A 21,173-nucleotide genomic window follows, 5' to 3' on the forward strand; every position below is an offset into this window, starting at 1 on the left:
GGCTGTGTGGGGTTTTTCTGGGATTGGGGGAGGAGAATTGGACATTCTAGCTGGACAATGGAACCACAGAGGTCTGCTGCATATTCTCAGCTGATTCCTAGGTGGTGGTATCTTTACAAGTTGTATAATTTCCCTTTCCCCATTTTATTTCCTTTCCCTTGATCCTACTGATCCTGTTTGTTTGTGTTTTTTTTTTTTATTTTAAGTTCTTTCTTGCTAAAATAAATCCTGTTCTGTTTTGAGGAGAGCTGCCGGTCTCCTTCCTTGCCCCAATATTGCGGCAAGCCGCTTAGCTAACACTCCCCAATTAAAAATTGGTCCCAACAGGTTCATCTCAGCTTTAGAGTTATGATCCCCAAAGTCTAAGAAGATTTTCCCCTCTCCCTATTTCCCCCCTGCAGTACTCACAGTAATGCTTTTGCAGTTTTCTAAAATACTTATGATCTATTATTTGTCTTATAGTAATCATCTACATGTGTAAAGTTCTCCGTCCAGTAGAGAAGTTTCATGAGTGCAGCAACTTAGCCTCATCTAAACTATGTTTTCCAAGCCTATAATGGTACTCTGAACACAATTAAGTTTTGGGAATTACATTCAATTCATTTATCAGAGGATGGTTTCTGAGATTCTTTCTAACTTCAGGACTGTTTCAGGATCCTTAAGCTTTTCTTGCAGGTAACTAAGAATTAGAGCTTCGGACTAAGTTCAGTTTTATCTCTATAAGTTCAGTGTGTCTTTGATGGGGGAATTCAACTGTATATGTTAGGGGAAACAGTCATTATCAATGCTTTTAATATAAATTCTGGAGGACAAGAAAGAAAAAAAAAAGAAAAAACTTAACTTGGCTGTATAAAAGTTATCCTAGTTATTTATATGAACTATTGGAACATTTATACATTATCATAAAGCAGCATAATAGTCTTGAAACTGGATTCATGAGGTCTGGATTCCTTGTCTAAATGCCACTAATAGCAGTTCACATTAAGGTTTAGAAAGTGCTTAGCCTCATTATAACCCTGAAAGGTAGCCCAGTAAAGGTATGATAATCCCCATTTTATAAATAAGGAAAACTGAGGCAAAATCATCAAGGGGCTTAGCTAGGTCACATCAGTGGTGTTAGGCAGGATGTAACACAAGGTCTCTTGATTCTTTTAATCTGACATCTTGCCTAACTGTGCAATCTTGGTCAAGTTACTTCAACTCTCTTCAAGTCAAGGTCAGGTTACTTTTCTTGTCTATAAAGTGAGAGAATATGAGGCCATAGTCCTTCCATGCAAACTCTGAGTCTAAGACTAGATAAATTAAGTTCCCTTTCTATTCCAGGTATCTGAGATTCTAATAGTTGTGACCTCAATAAATGTATGGCCAAGGTAATGCTCTCACAGTTCGTCTCCCTGAAGCCTATATCCAGTGCTTTCCAAGGAAAGAGGGTAGATTCTAAAGGTCAATATTGGTTATTTAGATAGAAACATCTCTATGTGTGGGAGGTTGATGGAAATATCTCTCTTCAGAACATTCATCTCCCTCTGCTCTTATTCTGTGCTAAGCAACCTCTTGTCTATAGTTTGGTCTCCTGAGTGGACTTAACCTACGCACCAGGAGGGAGTTTTCTAAGCAAATAATTGCTACTAGTTATCTCACCAAGATGTTTCTTCCATTCTAAATTAACAATGATGTTCTGCTTAACTAGTCACTCTGGTGAGCTTGGTTACTATGAAACAATTCTCCAGGGCCTTACTCCATGGTATGATAAGATCAATTCCAAATTCACAGATCTCAGGACTCTACATCTAGGATCCATAAGAACATCACCAAAGGGCAGCCAATCTTTCAAGTCTGAGCAGAGACGCCCTACAATGTGCCTTAAGTTGTAAAGAGTTTTAAGCTTTGATAACACTAAATTTACATTCATGTATACTCGGTATTCATGGATCATCACTAAAGTAACATTTCTCAGGGGGAAAAAATTTAGAGGCAACAGTACCAGGCAATTGAAGAAAACAAAGTGAGACAAGCTAATTCATATTTCTAATGCTATTTCGAATGCCTAACAATTGTTGTGTGTTTGGGGTGGTGGTGAGGATGCACACACACTGATGCAGCAATAGGGTAGTAATCAGCTTCACTTAAGTCAGTCTGGCATCTAAAGTCTGTGTGACCCTGTGAAAGTCACTTCTCAGCAACACCAGCAACTGCAGTTGCAGGAGGTGTGCTAATCTTCATTTGGAAGTTTCCTCACCTGGGAGCTCACAGGGAAAAAAATCACAGATCTAAGTCAAAACTATAGATATATAGAATATGTATAAATACATATTTAGTAAAATCTCATATACGCACAGCATAAATACTAACATTCACATGTCTAGCATTTTACAAAATACCAATGGGCTAAAGGGATACAATTTTGAACAGGTTTATGTTCCACTTCATGTTTTTACAAAACCATCACTTATCATAAGCTATTTTTAATCATAACACTTTATACCAGTATTAATGGCAACTGCTACTTGCTGTGAAGGCAAGTTTCCACCCTGATTCCATAAACCCTGATAGTTTCTACAGTTGGAGCTTGAAGGGTAACTGCTTTTGCTACAATTTCAGATCTTTTTCTCTTTTTTTAATATAAAGGGCTGAACAGATTCTTAAGACTAGCTCATGACATTTAAAGTTTTCATATGGTGATGAAATGAGTAGGCATAAAGTCTCAGTAGAGTGACAGTATTTTCCCCAAAGATGGGAACTAAAGTTTAAATGTATTTCTTGGCTTCAGAATTTCAAACAATTTATATCATCTGCCCAGAAGATGGCACTGGGCAGTTAGGTGGCACAGTGGATAGAGTACCAGGCCTATAGTCATGAAAACTCAACTTCCTGAGTTCAAGTCTGGCTTCAGACTCTAGCTGTGACTTTAGACAAGTCACTTAGTCCTGTTTGGCTCAGTTTCCTCATCTGTGAAATGAGCTGGAGAAGGAAATGGCAAACCACTATCTTTGTCAAGAAAACCCCATAACTGAAACAAAACAACCCTAGTGGGTATGCACTTCCTTTTATCTGGCTCCTCTCCTTTCTACACCACCACCTCATCCCTACCCCCAAGGAAAAACAGGTTCTAATGTCAATAGATGTTTATACTTTCTTGCCAGTAGATCAAATATTAAAGACCTTGCTTAACCACTTTATTTTAAATCATGCCAGATCTGCAGAATAAGTGGCTTTTTCAGGAGGGCCAGATTGTGAGATTTTAGTCTTCTTAATCTTAATCCTTTCATTCTTCACCACCATCCCAATTTCCATCAAACTTCAGGGAAACAAGTGGAAAAACATGCACCTCACTCTTCTACCTGTTTGCCTTCAGACTGCCCTCCATGATCTTTACCTACTGAATCCCTACCATCTTGTGCATCTCAAAACACCACCTTCTCTCGAATCTTCCTAGTCAGGCCTTGAATAGTCTTTTACAAGTCTTGGTGCCTTAATTGCTTTATGAAAGTTAAACTCTTTTAGGACAGGGATTGATTTATCTAAACTTTGTTCTCCCAACTAGCACCTTGAACTGTTAAATTTTATGTTTTAATGGCACATATAAGGGCTTACTGCTGGTTGAATGTGCTGATGTATGGAAAACTAACAATGTCAACCTAAATAGCAACTTGATTTAAATTCTAACAAGTCAAAAATTGATTTTTCTTTAGGGGTATAAGCTTGGTATTTAATCTTACTTTGTACTTCATAGGCTGTGCTTTAGCAAAGTGCCTCCACTGCTGGTTATGTGGTAAGTCTTTCAATGATTCACTGAGAAAGGGCACAGTGTCACCAAAAAAAAGAGGCCAGGTCAAAAAATCTGTTATAGCCTAATCCTAACATTAGCTCAGCCACATAAATCAGTTTCATCATCTACTTTGCTCTATTCAGAGGATAATCGCAAAATAAAAAATGTCAATATTTTGGTTGTAATGTAAATTACGTAGTTTGGAAACCTAAACGAAAATCTTACGCAAATTACATATAAAGATTTATACTTAACATGTTCCAATTATGTTCTAGCCAACTTGAGTTACAAGTTTTCATATTCCATTAGAGTTTGTATGGTGTATTTTGAAACTGAAGGGTGCCAGAAGCCATGTAACATGAGTGAAGTTGTACTAAAGGTGAATTTTACCACCACCACCACAACCCCAAGTCAAATCTGCCCAGTTTTAAAAAGGGGAGTGAAATGGAAAAGGTCTTAATCAAAAATAAACCACTCTGGCCTACTTATGACATAAGCCAACTCTTGTCCAGTAACCAGATGGTATTAGTAATCAGTTAACCTGGGAATTACATCATTAAATTTTCAGTTGATATTTATGCTACCCAAATTAGAATTCCAATAAAATGAGTAACCTACAAATAGGATAGCTGGGGCAGCTAGGTAGCACAGTGGATAGAGCACCAGCTCTGGAGTCAGAACTTGAGTTCAAATCCTGCCTCAGACAGTTAACATACTAGCTGTGTGACCCTGGGCAAGTCACTTAACCCCAATTGCCTACCAAAAAAAAAAGCTAAATCAAGGTTGCTACTTGAAGTATGAATTCTAAGCTCTTTTATAGGTTACAATATTAACAGTACACTTGTACCCTCTGTGGTGGATCCAAAAACATTTATATGATAAAGGCCATTTGTGGTTCATTATGTACTGAGCCTTCTAAAAACCTTATGGCACTCACTTATAGCCATACACAGCTTTAATATAACTGTACTTTTACATAAGGCATTTTTAAAATCTCCAGATTTCCTAACAAATCATGACTGCTCTTTTCTGAATGAGGTTTTTACCATGTTATGTTCATGGCCTTAGGCACTGAAAATCTGTCACAATTACAAAATATGAAATATGGCCAAAAGCTGTTCAAGCTAAACTCTCTCCCATCTAGTTTGCTCGTGTAGTCACAGGACTGAAGGTGGTATTTGGAGATGGATTGGAAAGAGTTTTAGGTACAACTTAAAAAAAACCAGTGATTACAAGGCCTAAAGGAGGCCATGGTTTGTAAACTTGGTATCCTATTTGCCTCAAAAAAGCCGATTTCTACAGACATGTGAAGGTTACTAAGCACATACTACAAGGATAGTCACTTTTCACAACTCAGGACTTTGAGGTTTTTTTGCCATAAAACAGGGTTGAAAGTTCAACACCTGACACGGGGATTAGGCAATTTCATTTGCACAATGGCAGAAAAACAATCATGGTTGACAATGACTGCAAAGGCTAACCTCCAAAAGCATTAGACTGAGCTGTGTCAAAGGGAAGGTAAAGCCCAAAGGATAGGATATCAGACATGGAATAATAAACAGTGGTATCGGATAGAGCACCGGCCCTGGAGTCAGGAGCACCTGAATTCAAATCCGGCCTCAGACACTTAACACTTACTATCTGTGTGACCCTGGGCAAGTCACTTAACCCCAATTGCCTCACTTAAAAAACAAACAAACAAACAAACAAAACAGTGGTATGACAGGAAGGGAAAATAGGTGGAAATTGGGGTAAGCATCTAGTCTTCAATTAGAATATGTCCAGATCTATACCTCGTTTACAGAACAGTAATCATTGTCACAAAGCCTTAATTTGGGATTTGTTTTGCCTATTATCATTAAAACTATGTTAGGTGCTAATCAATTGTACATTATCAAAAATGATTTGTTTATCCTATTTGTACTGTTCTCTCATAGTATACTATATGACTGAGACTTCAATGGACTAATTAGTGGTTGCAGTTATATAGAAAATGATCTGTATCTCAAAAGCATTCCTTTAAACATACCACAAGCAGTCACTTATGGTCTTACTAATGATGACAATGGCTTAATAGTCCAGTTGCCTTACAAATACAAGTGATGGACCTGTTCAAATGGCCAGGGACTACTACTGGGCTCAACTATGAACTACATGTGTCTGATATACGTGATTCCTTGCAAACAAAAACGTTTTCTTCTTCCTTTGAACATGCATTCATATTTTTCTAATGCTTTAACATATAAATTATATCCTATGTGTGAATTCTAAGCCTTTAGTGGTAAAGCTACAAATAGGAACAAGAGAGAAACAATAGGATCACACTAGAGTGCCTTAGGTACACCACCTATATGAAAAGACATTTCATCTGGGTTTCTCTGTTCATCTTTCACTCTCTCCATTTCAGCAACCCATTCCTCCACCCCTCCCCATCCCCCCATGCCCAAGACAGAGGCATAAGCCATAACAAGCTGGTTCTTCTGATGAGACGTCAATCCACTTCAGAATTAACCATAATGTCGAAATTATGTGGGGAACTCAATTCCAGTGGCTTTTCCAGTAGATGTTAATATTTCCATCTTAAGTGCTCTTTTAAAAAATAAGTTGGTAAAGTGAAAAACTGGAATGAGGGGAAAACAGGAAAATATTCTTCCTCGGACTTCTTGATGAGTGTTGCCCAAGTAGACTAGACTGGTTAGATAAATGTAGGTCACTATAGATTGTAAGTCACTTGCTTTGGTATTGGAGGGTCTTTCCTTAAGAGAAAAGAGATTCATTAATAAATGGCACTGAAAAAAAGAGAACAAAGGTAAAATATTGAAACAAGAATATCACTAACCTCAAAAGAAGCATAGACATGTTGTTCCAATTAAAAACCACAGTACATTTATATCAAGTGTGCAAATACTGTCAAATTTAGCCTTCCTCTTACATCCTTCGTTTTTTTAATACCTATTACATGAAAGCTGATGTACCCAAGGGAATTAAAGCAGTACAGTGTTTAATTTCTCTATTTTCTTTTTTAAAGTGAATAATACGTTTACTTTCCTTTGGAATCATGTGTTACATCACTTAAAAGTAATGTACTTAAAAGTACAAAAATGTTCTACCAAACAACTTTTTGCAAGTGTCTGTGTTAGAAAAGTAGATAATTAACTTGGAGACCATTCATTCCAAGAAGGAAAAAAATGAGATTTTTTTTTGGGGGGGTGGGGATGGGTTTACAATCACAGCTTCATACTAAATGGTTTTGCTTTTTTGCTAACTTCATCTGAAGTACACCTGAAATGCAAAGTTCTTGGGAAAAGGGCAAAATAAAAACAAGATGACCCAATTTTAATTATTAAAAAAATGAACAGCTCCAAAGTCACCTTAGGAAAGTTGAAAAAAAAAAGTTTGGTTGGGGAATCTGGTTGGAATTATTTGGCTTATTAAAAGGGACAGATTTTAAAATAAGCCTGCATGTCTATTAAACAATCTCTTTCTTTTATAATTTCATATATATAGAAGGAATTAATTAAATTCATTTTCAAAAGATCCATTCCCATAAAGTATACCAGGAAATTACATATATTAAATAATCTTTCAGACATAGACATCACGTCAACGTCAACACAAACCCTAATATTAACACCAGTTGTGACAATGGCAACAACTTCAGCACTATCTTAAGGACCAAAGCAGCAGGTTTCAGGCTTTGGATACTTTTATGAACTTAACAACAAGCTACAAAAAAATACTCATTTCTATAGCAAAAATGAATAATATGAAATGCTCTGTAACCAAGGCAAAGGAAAAAAAAATTCAGGCCACCAATCTCCCCAATCCAAATGCTCTGTAGTTTTCAGGAAAGATAAGCACTGTGATTTAAAGAGAAGAGGAAAAGCAACATACCTACAATAAAGATAGTCTTTATCAATGTCTGTGTCAAGAGAGCAAACCTAGATCCCTTAAATGGGGTTTGTTCCACAGGGAATAATTTTTTTAAAATACCTTTATGTAATCACATAAATAAGAGATCAAGTTTTCACTACAACATAACATTTAAGGCTGGACAAATAATTAGGTAGGTTTTTTTAATATTAGTGCAAGTTTTATTCAAGGGGTCAACTTTAAGAATAAGTCTAACAAATGAAAAACTCACTAGTAATCCACCCTACAAGAAATGTGGAACTGAATGGAAATCATTTATCAAGTGAAATAAAATCCACTTCCCAAGCAATTCTGAATAAAGCTACACTCAGTTCTACCAGAGGCATTCTAGTATCTTTGGCTAATAATACAAATTATTATGAATTTTCTTCAGAAACTCTTGAAGTTGATGATGAAACTGCTACTTATCTTTAAAATAAGTTGTCTGATACAAACTCATTCAAATAAGTTTCTACAAACTTCAATGCAAGTCAGGTATTTTTGATGTAAAAACTGTCATGCTTTCACAATAAGCATCTTATTAATTTATGAATAGGTTTGCAGATTTCTACCTGAATTCTGCTTGATTTCCCCATAACTTTTAACTAAGTAAACACTAATGCTCTTAAAGGTTTTTTTAGGTTTTAAAGTTATAAAACATTTTAAAAGGGATGGCTTTGGAAAAATAAGAATATTTAAGGGACAATTTTTAATCTTCCTTTAATAATATTAAGCCAAAGAATATTTTAGAGCCCTGCCCAAAATAAAATAAATGTAGCTTTAAAAATAAAATTACCTGCTATAATATATATCATTAATATGCTATATTTCATAATTCTGCTAGCCTGTTTCAGGTAATAAAAGATCAGCCTAAGATTGTTCAATCACTGGAAATATCTTAATGGCAGTAACACGAATTATGTCAGAAAATCAATCTTTCTTGGAGTCACAAGACATTCAACCATTTGCTGCTATCTTTTAACCAATTTTTTGGAAGTTATTGCTTTAATTGGCAACTTCTGATTTTAACAAAAAAAAAAAACCCACCTCTCATTAAGTCAAATAGGAGTTACACAGTTCATACAGAGGATACAGTAGACTCATAGAGGCTATTAAAGCTGACCCATACACCCATGTGAAGTGCAGTTGATGGGTGGGGCTTTTTGCCTTTTTTGTTGTTGTTGCTGTTCCAAAACTATTTTCCCTCCTTTATAGACCATTCTTGCAGATGGCATTTAAGCAGCTTAATTGCATCATCATAAAACAAATCACTTGTCTCAACAAACCAAAACATAAAAACATACCAATAAAGGACAAACTTTTCACAGATAACCATAAATAAAAGTGCAATAAGTGTTCAAGTAGGGCATCATGTAGTTTAGGCAAGCTGTATGTGAAACATTTGGCATAGGTCATCTTTTAAAGGCTCTCCGGGGGTCCCTCCCATTACTTATTGTGGTCACAACTGGCTGAACATTAGCTGTTGCTGGTAGCTGTGGGTTTACAGGTCCTCGTCCATTGGCTCTCCCAGTACCTGCATAGGAGTGGGCATGATTATATGAAAATGGGAATCGCCCTGATTCAGGTCCAGTTTGTACACCATTTCCTAAAACGACAGTAACAATTCATCACCAGTTCCAGATCCTGACATTGACACCTGTATAAAGATATCCCCTTTTCAAACACACACACACACACACACACACACACACACACACACACACACACACACACGGATAAACACTTAGACTAGGGAAACATTTCCAGTGACTGCCTCTTTTTTCCCCCCAAATTGATCATTTTCAGTAAGCATGTATGATAGCTTTAAACAGTACTTGGTTCTGTCATCAAGAGGAAGAGAAGAGGGAAGATTAACTTAGGTACCAGAGTCAGAAAGCAACACTTACAAAAAGAACAGATGTCCCTTCTCTACACTGAAAATAAAGGCAGAGAAAATGGGAAACAGTAGGAGTTAAAAGCCCTAGCAAACACAATTATTGAAACATTAAGACAGACAGACACAATAATTTTGATTTGTACAGAAGTTTAAGAAAGATACAAAATAGGAAAAAAAGTTTGGCCAATCACCCAAAAACCAGTCTTGTGATCATTAAGAAAAATAAAATTTCCATCAAAACCTGATCTCCAAATACCACTATGCAAGTTCCCCAAATGTAAATTTCTATTTGGTTATTTTTAAGACTAAAAATATAATAGTTAATTTTATTCCCCCCCAAATAAACTTTTAAAGGAGAATACTACATAGTTAAGTTTGAAAAGCTAAGTTATAAACATGAAACCATTAACTATACCAGCAAAAGAACAGTTTATGTCAAATGAAATCACCAGGATAATGACTTCTATAAATTCCAAGGCAAAAGGGTCTGTTTACATAGTTCTGGCAACACAGCCTTTTCCTAAAAGCCAAACCCATGAGTTCTTTCTACAAAATATACATATTCTTCAACTTCCCATGTAGTAGACACACAAAGACTTACCTACTGGCCCAAATGTACCTGTACCCATATTACTTGCTGAAGAATTATTTTTTTGTTCACCATGTGCCTTAAGGAAAATGTTAAGAAAAAGATTTAAGTAAAATAGCATCAAAGAAACCAGATGACCATGAAATGTACCAAAAGCTTACAGAAATACATGTTTTTAAGTTTCTATCCATTCCCATTTACTGGTTTTAAAAGTTTGCCCAAGTAAAATTCTCTAATCAACACTATCTCCACCTAAACTATTCATACAATGAATGCAGGTAAGCACACATACAATTACTAAATTTCCTCAAATCCTTTTTCCCACCCGTTAGAATAGCAAATCACATACATACACTTATATGCATGAAGTTTTGGGGTATGTATGTATATATATAAAGAGAAATGCTTTAAGATTTGAGAATTTCATACTGCCTTTTGAAATAATTACATATATGCTAAGGTGTCAAGAAAACAAGATTGTTAATAATTGATCTATAAAACTGTAGTACATAGCAAAAAACAGCAGTTTGCTCATAAAACAGTTAATTACCACTTTGTTCTGTTGTCCAAGATAGTCTGGGTTAGGTTCACTGAAGTTTGGCACTTCTGAGTATACCATACAAAATCTGAAAATAAAACAAAAGTTAGATGACCACTGGCATTAAAAAAAGGGGTGGGGGGGGCAACTGGAGAATTTCTAGATCAGAAATCAAATAAGAATTTTCTTTCCTGATAAGGTTGCTTCCAAATTCAACAATTACTAAAAAATTTTAAAGGTAAGTCAAATTCCTACTCCTCCCTGTTAGAGCCATATATCTCCTCCTTTCAACAATAAAAGAAACTCAAACATATTAAAATATTTATTAAACACAACCTGTAAATGTCACTCCTCCATTATTTAGTACTTTGGTTGTATGTTTTATACCTACAATGAACTATATTATTCAATATCAAGCATCAGAAACATTAGAACATCCCTGTGGTATTCTTTAGATCAAAAGATGATTCTATTGACCCACACCTTAGTAGAGCATATGCTTAGAGTTCTTCTCAGTTGTGGATGGATATATCTGGATCCAATCAGTCAAATCATCCTCCCTATCTCTAGTCTCCCCAATGACAATATTATTCATAAAGGCGGCAACTTTAATAGGGGGGTGTAGGCTGCAATTCACATTCATGCTCACTCACTATAACCTAAATATACAGATAATATTGTTATAACCAATAATTTCTTAGCCTAATTTAAAGGAAAAAAAAAAGGAAAAGTATATCTGCAACTGACAAAGAACAGCAACACCACCTTGAAGTCATTTCAGAATTGAATGGCTTAAGCTTTTAACCTCGATGGTCTTTTATTTCTACTATTCTCAACAAGATTAATTTTAGTTATTCCTAAACAGATGAGATCACCAGTGCCCCATACCTTCGCTTTTATCTCCCTGTAAGAGTCAACATTAGCCAAATTAATACAGAAGACAGATATAAAGAAACCACCTTTTCCCTTGACCTAACCACATAAAGTTTACCAGGTTCTGAACCAAATTGATGGCATGCTCCTTTCATCACTGACAACTTCCCTGAACAAAGCTTATTCTGCAAACCTCACTGTGGATTTAATTTTTTTTAAAAAAGGTTTTTGTAACATGTGACTTTTCTTTCAACAAATTAATCTCCAATATGATGTATGGCCTCAAATTAATTTCTTTTCCCTGAGCCCTAACCAAAAGCTGAATGGAATAATTACTTGGGTCACTGTATATACATACTTGTATTAATGCATCCCAATGACTAGGCTAGCATGGAGGCTGGATTACCTTTACACCCCCAGAGAGGATGGTCCCTCCAGGTCAAGGTGGAGCTCATTACCAGGGCAGTGTATGGAAGCTCGCATTGCGGCTGCCTGCACCGTACCTAGACTGTGAATAAATAGAGGGCTTCAATCTTTCAGTGCTGCCAGTCGTTTTAACATGAGCACACATTCACCAAGAACAGAAAAAAAATCAAATTTTAACTTATGCCTATAACTTATGCCTAGATAACTACTGTACGCTTTGTTTTTGTTTGTGTTTTAGAAGACAGCAGCTGATATCAGTAAATGCCCATAGATGATTCTTGGAAAAAACATGTAGAATAGGCCTAGAAGAATGGTCCTGGGGAGAGATTCAGGGAATTTTTTTTTACTGTTTTTTGCTTGAATAACTGAGACCAAGCAAGCATGTAAGAAACAAATTTAGTAGGTATACAATTAAAACAAATGAACAAATTTAACATTTCATCCATATACAATTAAGCTTTCAAATAGCATTAACTCTCTTTTTTTTTAATTTTTAAAAACCTCCAGGTAAGTTGTACTCCATACCTACCATTTCTTTTACAACATGTTAAGTATACCATAGCTTCCATATTTTAATACTTACTCCCCAATTTTCTGAAGTTCACCTCCTCTTCCTGTATAGAGAGTCAGACATCCTTTCCACATGGATGCATATCTGAGGAGGAAAAACAGAGTTAATTATGTATGTACCTACATGCAAAATGTTTCTGAAGGTAGTCCAGAAGCTTTACTCCATTACTCTAATGGAAGCATGATTTGATCTGATTGAAACAATTCTTCACCCTAATGTTGCTAACTCACCACCCATTCATTCATTCCATGCATCCATGCAACTCTCCCCTTTCCATGTCTTCCAATAATTTGCTACAGGGGATATTAACAAGTTCCCCCCCATTAATTTGCCACAAAGGGTCAACCCAATGTGTCGGATCCTCTTCTTCCTTAAGCACATTGTTGTGCTTAATGCTATACTTATTTAACTCACACTAGACACGTGTCAACATTTTGTACTCCACATCAGAAGGTGAATGTCTATTATAAGAGTTTAATCAAAGTAATAAAAAATTGGCATGAGTGGGAAGAAGGTTCACCTGCCTTCCTTCACATGAAATTTTAATCACTAATCTGGATGAGTGGGTATTGATATAACTTGGTATGCTAAAACAAAGCATCCTACTTAAGCTCAAAACAAATACTATTTAATAGTTCCAGGGCTTTATAAAGTTTCCATTAGTCTCATAACAAACTATTACTCTACATTAAAACACCCGAATAGAGAAACTCATTTGATTTCACATAGAAAAAATCTGCCATTCTTTAGAAATGAAGCTAGAATTTATCAAGAATGACAGAAGGACTGAACAGCTTATAATCATATCATAAAACAAGTAGACACTAGCAGTCATTCATTTGGGCAAGCATTGCCTGCACCTAAAATCAGTAAATATTTTAAGTAGGTTATTTAGTGTGAATGACACCAGCCAAAAATGGAAGTTTTGTTTTGTTTTACCATATGCAGAAGTGATTACAGGCAGGTCTCTGCGTTAACTGGTTTCCAAAGAGACTAATAATCTCCTGGGAACCCAGCTGGGTATCTCCAGGAACTCCTTTCCTTTCCTTCCAACTGCTAGGGCCTTTCCCCTTCTCCAACTCCCTTCCCCCACTCATCTCAGGTTGCAACCTGGAGCATCTCCTTCCCACCTTCTCTAAGGCAAGCCTAGTGCAGGCTACAATTAATAGGAGGGAAGAAAGGATGAAACTAACAAAGCCTACTGTTTCACTACCCCCAAACACCCTTTTTATCCCATACCTCCTCTTCCTCTCACCCCACCTCCAACCCTCAAAGCCCAATTCTGCCCAGGTGATGAAATACCCTTGAGACACTAAAGGGAGCTCCTGAGCTATTAAAACACAGATGTTTAAGTCTATCCTTTGTATCCCCAAGTACACCTACCCCTTATCATATATGTACACCATAGGCTTCCTTCACAGATTCTTTTTTTTGGGGGGGGGGGCGGCGGGGCCAGGCAGGCAATGAGGGTCAAGTGGCTTGCCCAGGTTCACACAACTAATGAGTGTCAAGAATCTGAGGCTGGATTTGAACTCAGGTTCTCCTGAATCCAGGGCAGGTGCTTTAATCCACAGTGCCACATAGCTGTCCCCCCTCCCTCACAGATTCTTAAAAGGGGAAGAAATCTAGTTATAGAGTAATAAACTTAGAAAACCATGAAATGGATTATGGGCTTGCTATGAACTGCCTTCTATTGGCCAGACACTGGGTCAGATACCTTAGTCAAAGAAACTGGAATAGCAATGGAAAATAAAGGGACTCTTGGTAGGAGGTCACAGGCCTTAGCACAATCTCCTGACTATCACACCTTGACCTCTAGAAGTCTCATCCCTTTTCCCTTACCATACAACTACCACAAGAATGGATTAGAGGATTCCCTACTCCCTACAACCAAGTGATAAACGTATGCGTTTTTTCCCTTTTATTCTTTCTTTGCTGTGGGAGGTAGGAAAGGAAGGAGAGGATCAGATATGTGTGACTAGCATCCCAAAATGGGGTCTAGGTGGAACTCTGTGCACAGAAACAATGTTAAATAGAATAGTTAAAATTCTAAAGAGTCTACTAAAATAAAACCATATTAAATGAGTATTATGAATTAAAAAGGATTTGTGGGCTGGCCTAGGAATCCAGCCACCTAGGGTAATATTATTCTAGTTCCTGATCACTTGCAAAATAGCCTACAAAATAATAGCATAAAAAGCACTTTACATGTGTTAATTCATTTGATATTCACAATAACTCTGTAAAGCAGTTGCTATTATTATCTCCCCCCTTTACAAAGCAGAAAAACTGAGGTATGAGGGTTAAGTAACTTGCCCAAGTCTACAGAACTAGCAATTGTTTGAGAATTCAAACTCATTTTCCCCACTCCAACCTGTACATGTGAAATAACAAAATCTTGAAACTTATTGTACCTTTCAACACTGGCCACTGATAAATACCATCTTTTACATGAGTTCTTTCCCTATCTCCACAGTTGAGAGTGACTTCTTCTAATCCCCCACTGCTCCCCCAACCAATTATCTTGTATTTAGGTTATTATATATATACTTAGGTATGTCTATTGTATCTTCCTGAATAGAACATAAGCTTTTTTTAAGACAGTAAACTCTCTCTTCTTTTTGTCTTTATCACCAAGGTCTACTGCAGTGCTTGGCATTTAGTACTGGCTTACTGTGGTGATGGCATTTTGTAGGTGTAGTATGACTTAGTTATAAAATATTTAAGAGCAAATGTATTAAAGACAACATTAATAGCTTGCGCACAATGTTTTCTTGCATGAGAGCCTATGGAAAGGTACACTAGGAGAGGCAGTGCAGTACAGTAAAAAGAACATGGGTTCTCAATCCATGCAAGAAATTCAGCACTTTGGTCCTCAGCATCTTCATTTGGGAATGGAGTTGGTGGCCTTTGAGATTCCTTCCAGTCCTCAATATATATGAGCTATGAGGCGGCTATGTCCTAGAAGGGAGGGTATGTGTGTGTGTGTGTGTGTGTGTGTGTGTGTGTGTGTGTGTTGTTTTTTGATGTTATTGCTGCTGTTAATATGGAGGATTCAATTCAAGGTGGGACACACACACACAGGGGAAAAAATTTTTAGATACAACAAAACTAGAGTTTAGAAGAATAGCTAAATTAGTGCTGCTTAAGCTGGAATCCGTTCAAAATCTCTTACTACCTTTGAGAAACTGAGCAAGGATTAAATTACTGAGCCTGAAATACTGAGTATTTCATTGGTAAAATTCAGGACACTAAAATCCTTTCTAGATTCTAAGTCTAAAGATTGAACAAAAGGCCCTAAACTTTATATTCAATTAAATGTTTTTGTTTGTTTTTTTTTCTGCACTGAATTTGAGTATCAAGATATTTTAAATTAATTTTGTCTAGGGTTTGTCCACTTTGCAGGAGTATGGTACCAGATAGTTTAAAGCTACATTGCATAAAATCTGAAGGGAAAGCTTTCAATTTATGGAAAATGCATAAAATAAAGTATTTTTGAAAATCCTTAAGCTTCACTGTTACCTGCTTTTACTGCAGCATACATTAAGTTATATTTGAGAATGTATTAATTTGGGGCAGCTAGATGGCACAGCGGATAGAGCACTGGCCCTGCATTCAGGAGGACCTGAGTTCAAATCTGGCCTCAGACACTTAACACTTACTAGCTGTGTGACCCTGAGCAAGTCACTTAACCCCAACTGCCTCACACACACACAAAAAAGAGAATGTATTAATTTTCTGAGTTTACATTATAACATAGTTTGTAAAAGTCAAATTATCTAACTAAAACATTAATTCTTCCATATAACACATTTATAGCACTAGGCCTGACCTTTGGTTCAAAACTGTTTTACCAGTGCTCTTCTGTGAAGCCTTCTCTGTGAGAATGGTTGACATTGTGGTCTCTGTTGATACTACAGTTTATGCCTATGGAATTCCAGCTCCATTACCAGACTGTTAATTTTCCTTTGACCAAATTCCTTAATCATTGAGTGCTGCCTTGGTCACACACACTATGCTGATACTCATGTTCTAGTTACCAATGTAGTTTTGGGTTTTATTGGGGGGGGAGGCGGGGTTTTGCAAAAGCAAATTGTGAATATGTTACAATTACTCTGAAGAGTAACTTTAGGACTGGAATAGAGGACTATGAATTAAAATACCAAGTAGGCAGTGTTTTCTGGGAAAAAAAAACAAATTACTATATCACAAAAATGCAAACTACTATACATAGAAGGAAACTTATTTGAAAAAGCATTTTTGTTATTCTTTATCACTCATCTCTTTAAACTAGGAGGCGTGAAGTAGAGGGAAATGAATTTAGAATCAGAGCACCTGAGGTAAGCAAGGCACCTTTTTCTTCTACATGACTTCTCACCCTTTCATTTCTCTAAAAAGTGAGGGAGTTGATCTCTAACCTGTTTTCTGCTCACCTAGTCCTACACATTGGCTTCAAAACCCCCAGTGTGTTTAAAAAAAAAAAAATTCTACCTTAATACAGGCAAGGGTCTGATACAGTGGAAAGGTGTGTAGGTAGATGGACCTTGTTGGCTCAGACCCTGGCTCTGTCACTTACTTTGTAACCCAGGGCATATAACAATTTCTCTAGGACTAGGTTCTTCATCTGTGAAACTGGGGGGAAGCAGGGTATTTTGCCCTGCATGGCCTCTAAGGTCATCAAGGACAACTGAGTGGCACAAAAGATAACAGTGTTTAGAACTTAGGAGTCTGGAAGACTGAGTTCAAATGCAGCCTCAGACGCCTTACTAGCTATGTAACCCTGGGCTATTATTGACCAAATCTCTCTGCCTCACTTTCTTCATCTATAAAATGGGGATAAATAATAGTACTTACTCCAAGGATTGTTTAGAGAACCAAATGAGAATATTTGTATAGCATTTTGCAAAGCTTAAAGCACTATGTAAATGCTAGCTTTTATTACTATTTTTAATAATTATTAAGGTCCCTTCCTACTCTACATCTATAATCTTACCAAAAGAATCATTCCTTAAAAGCCAAGATTTCAAATACATATATACGAGAAAGAAAATTTGGAGGAATAATCAGTTATCTAGTATTTTTAATCCTAGGTATAAGAATGGGAATGCTAATATTCTAGATGTTATTTAAGCTTCACCATCTCCTCCAAAATAGGAATTATGTTTATGAATTCTTATCTAGCTATGAAAAAGGTACCACTTAACGTCTCATTGTCATTTTGATTCATTGTCAATGAGTCAATATACAGCCAAGAATAAAACCTGTCTCCAACTTCCTGCTTTGAAGATACAAGCTCTTAGGCTTGCTTCCTGGAGATGTTATAAAAATATTAAGATAATGCCTGTTAAGTGTTCTGAGTTCCTTAGCATCAAGGTAACATGCCTGACTACATTATACTATTATGACTATTATCAATCCCCACCCTACTTCCCTGCAGTTATGACTCACAAAAATATTACAATAATCTACTGCAAAAACTTCCAAATCCACTTCCTAGTTCCCTGGAAAGTCTATCAACACTTCTATCACACCTACTCCCAATAAGTTCATTAATTTGCTCCTGCAGATGCTGGAACTATATAATTGTACTATATAATTGGAACTATATATTGTACTATATAACTCCTATGTGCTAAATTTATTTTCGCTTTGTGATCTAAATAAATAGTTCTTAGTACAATACTATGCTATTTCCCCCCAATTTACCTGACCAGAATGTTACATGTCATTCTACCTGATAAAAATCTAAGGAAAAAAACAATAGGATTACACTCAAGTTTACATAACAAAAGGAAGACCAGACATTGTTTCTAGCTATCTAGAATACAAATGGCTAGCTTATGATTACAGCCTGCCTTTGACATACTAACAGAAACTAAATTCTCCAATTCAGGTTTGTCCTCTTCCAGGTACCAGGTAAACATATATATATACCCCGTAAAATTTAGGCAGGTTCTGAAGCAGTGGTTCACTCCAGAGAGAGATTGATAACCTTATTCATTTACGGGCAAATGTAGAGAGGACTGGATGTCAATCTATTAAAAAGCCCAATTTACTACCCCCCAGCCCCCCCTTACAACCTAAAACCCCCAGATCATACTGAAACCTATTGCTTTACTGCAGAGGGAAGAAGGCTGTGAGTGCTTCACAAACTTTAGCGTGGATGTGTGTACTCAGAGGAGTAGTGCACTCTCCTCTCTTTCTGCACACCTACCCTCGGGTTAATCGAATTATATCCCCGGGCTGGATAAGACCTCCGATTTCATCCCACACCGAGATAGTGATGCTTCCCGTCTTATCTGCTACTTTGCACGATCTTACTTCGTGGCCGTCTTTGGTTTTGGTCACTCGTCCTGCGAGAATTTAAAATACCCAGAGAGGTGGAAGAAAAGGGAAAAAAAAAATAAGACTCAGGTCATGTTAGTTTTAAGGAAGAAGAGACTTTCGGCGAGGGCTGCTCTCCACGTCCTCGAGGGGAAGGTTTTTTTTTTTCCTTTCCCCGAAAGGGAGAAGAGACGGCAAGGTCACCCCTTCCCTCCCACGGGGGGTTTCACAAAGTAGAAGGGAAGGAAAAGCTAACGAGTGACACTGGAGCAGGTCTACATGTGGGGACTGGGAAAGCGGCCACGTGCGTAAGGAGAAGGCCACGGGGGAGTGGGGTGTGAACACGCGTGAAGCACCTCCTCGTGGGGAGGGAGCGCAAGGACGGGGGGAGGGGGAAAGGGGGGGGTTGCAGCAGCCTAGAAGGAGAGGGGGGGGGATGTAGCTCCAGCGGCGGGGACCCTACTTACCTATCTCCAGGACAATAAAGACGACATTTAAGTTTTTCAGCCCGGGCTTAATATCTTTTATAAAGAAGTGCGGGTCGTTCGCCCCATTCATATTGAGACCGGCTGCAGGTGCGGCGGCGGGCAGTGTCGGAGGCTGCTACGACTGTGACCGAGCAGAGGACAAAGCATCCCACCCCTCGGGGGCAAGATGGGGGCGGGGGAGGGGGCAGAAGAGGCTCGACCTGGGGTGAGCCAGGGAAGCTTAGAAGAACTGGGGAGTCGGGGGGCAGACGGTCGGCGTCTAATCAACCCGCCCTCCTGGATCCCCCTAAGAAAAAGGGGGAATCGAAGCAGCAGGAAAATGGAAGGAGACACGAAAAGGGAGTGGCGGGGGCAACGGAGACCACACAGCCCGGCTCAGGGCAACACGGCCGCGGCCGCAGCTACCCACTTAATGGAAGGGAGTAAAGGGAGCGAGCGCTCGCTGCAAACGCCCTGCTTTGTAAAAAAGGGAAAGCCCGGGAGACCAGGCTGTGCGCTCCGCGCTGCCCGGCTTGGCTCTCGAGCCGGCCCTCCAGCCCCTGGCGCGGCTTCACTCACACACGCGCACACACACAGACACACGCACACACACGCGCCGGGGCGCCGGGTCCGCGCGCGTGCTAAGGGACCCGGGAAGAGAGACTGGGAGGGGGGGTCGGTGGCAAGGGTGGGGTGCGAAGGAGGCAGACAGAGCAAGAGAGTGTGCACTGAGCTCCAGCCCCCGACAGCGACTGACCGATTCTGCCGCCGAGCCGCTGGCCCAGGCAGGCAGACCCGACTCGCCCCGCCCCTTGTGACGCCACAGGCGTGTCGTCAGCACGTCCGCGCGGCGGAGGAGGGGAGAAAGGAGGGGGCGGGCCCGGGAGCCTCGCCCTCCTGCCTAAATTCTGAATGTGACACTTAGCATGCCTTACACTCTTTGTCCCCTCTTCCTTTCCCCTTCCTCCTCCCTACCCCCCCTTCCTCCCTTTCTCCTTCCCCTTCCTTTTCCTGCCCCCCCACCTCCTCTTTTCTCTTCCCTCTCCCCATCCTTTTCTTCCTCTCTTTCCCCTCCCCCTCCTTCCGGGTCCTCTCCTCCTCCTCGTCCTTCTCCAATCCTCCTCCAGTCCTCCTTCACCTTCTTCTAGATCCACACCTCCCCCACCTACTCACCTTTCCAGCCCTAAACCTTGCATAGTTGTGGAAGGGATTTGATTTAAAAAAAAAAAAAGTTCTCATTGGGGGCCAGCCCCAGTGATTGGGTTGAAAAGTGGATACTCAGACTCAAGAGGTTTTGAGCTAGAAGTCACACAGGCTCTAACAAAAGAACCGGGATTTAAATCCCGCGTGCTGTAAGCTGTCAGTGTCATGCTCTCGCCACCTCAATTGTACGTTTGGAAAGGGGGGTGGGGGTAGGGAGTGGCTAACATGCAAGCTCATAGGGTCAGGGACTGTCTTTGAATTTGTATCCTCTGCCCTTAGCGTGGGGCCTGGCGCCCAGCAAGAACTTAAATGACTTTTCATTCATTCTTTCATAGAACGTTAGAACTGAAAAGATCTTGACGATTATTTACAAATGAAGGAAACATGGGTTAAAGTGCTTTATCCAGGATCAGAGGTAGTAGAAAAAACAAGACTTAGAAATCAAGTGAGGTTCTGACCATGTCACCCTCTCACTCCATAAACTCCACTGTCTCCGTTATCACTGAATCAAAAACCTCCGGCCTTAAAAAATTGTCCACAATCTGTTCTTTGCCTCCCTTTCAAGTCTTCTTTCACTCTATTTCCTTCCATGTGATGTCCAGCA

The 21,173-nt window shown here is 38.7% G+C and overlaps 1 protein-coding gene across 4 annotated transcripts; it reads right to left on the bottom strand.

Annotated features, from left to right (window-relative positions):
- Positions 1-232: 232 nt before the first annotated feature.
- NABP1 (nucleic acid binding protein 1) lies at positions 233-20,737 on the bottom strand. 4 transcript variants are annotated; one of them, XR_006355576.1, is made up of 7 exons: positions 19,367-20,140; positions 18,790-18,928; positions 12,588-12,659; positions 10,718-10,793; positions 10,180-10,246; positions 8,986-9,287; positions 233-6,525 (listed from the first exon to the last, which is right to left on the bottom strand). XR_006355576.1 is itself a non-coding variant. In XM_043992808.1 (6 exons), exons 3-6 carry the CDS (start codon positions 12,647-12,649, stop codon positions 9,094-9,096), a joined length of 399 nt encoding a protein of 132 aa, XP_043848743.1. In that variant the 5' UTR covers positions 12,650-12,659; positions 18,790-18,928; positions 20,540-20,737; the 3' UTR covers positions 6,537-9,093. The 4 variants fall into 4 exon arrangements, 3 of the variants coding, with proteins under 3 accessions (XP_043848743.1, XP_043848742.1, XP_043848741.1); XM_043992808.1 differs by lacking the exons at positions 233-6,525; positions 19,367-20,140 and adding an exon at positions 20,540-20,737 and having other exon boundaries at positions 6,537-9,287; XM_043992807.1 differs by lacking the exon at positions 233-6,525 and having other exon boundaries at positions 6,540-9,215.
- Positions 20,738-21,173: the final 436 nt, after the last annotated feature.

Source organism: Dromiciops gliroides, chromosome 3, assembly GCF_019393635.1.
Source record: "Dromiciops gliroides isolate mDroGli1 chromosome 3, mDroGli1.pri, whole genome shotgun sequence".
Lineage (NCBI taxonomy): Eukaryota > Metazoa > Chordata > Mammalia > Microbiotheria > Microbiotheriidae > Dromiciops > Dromiciops gliroides.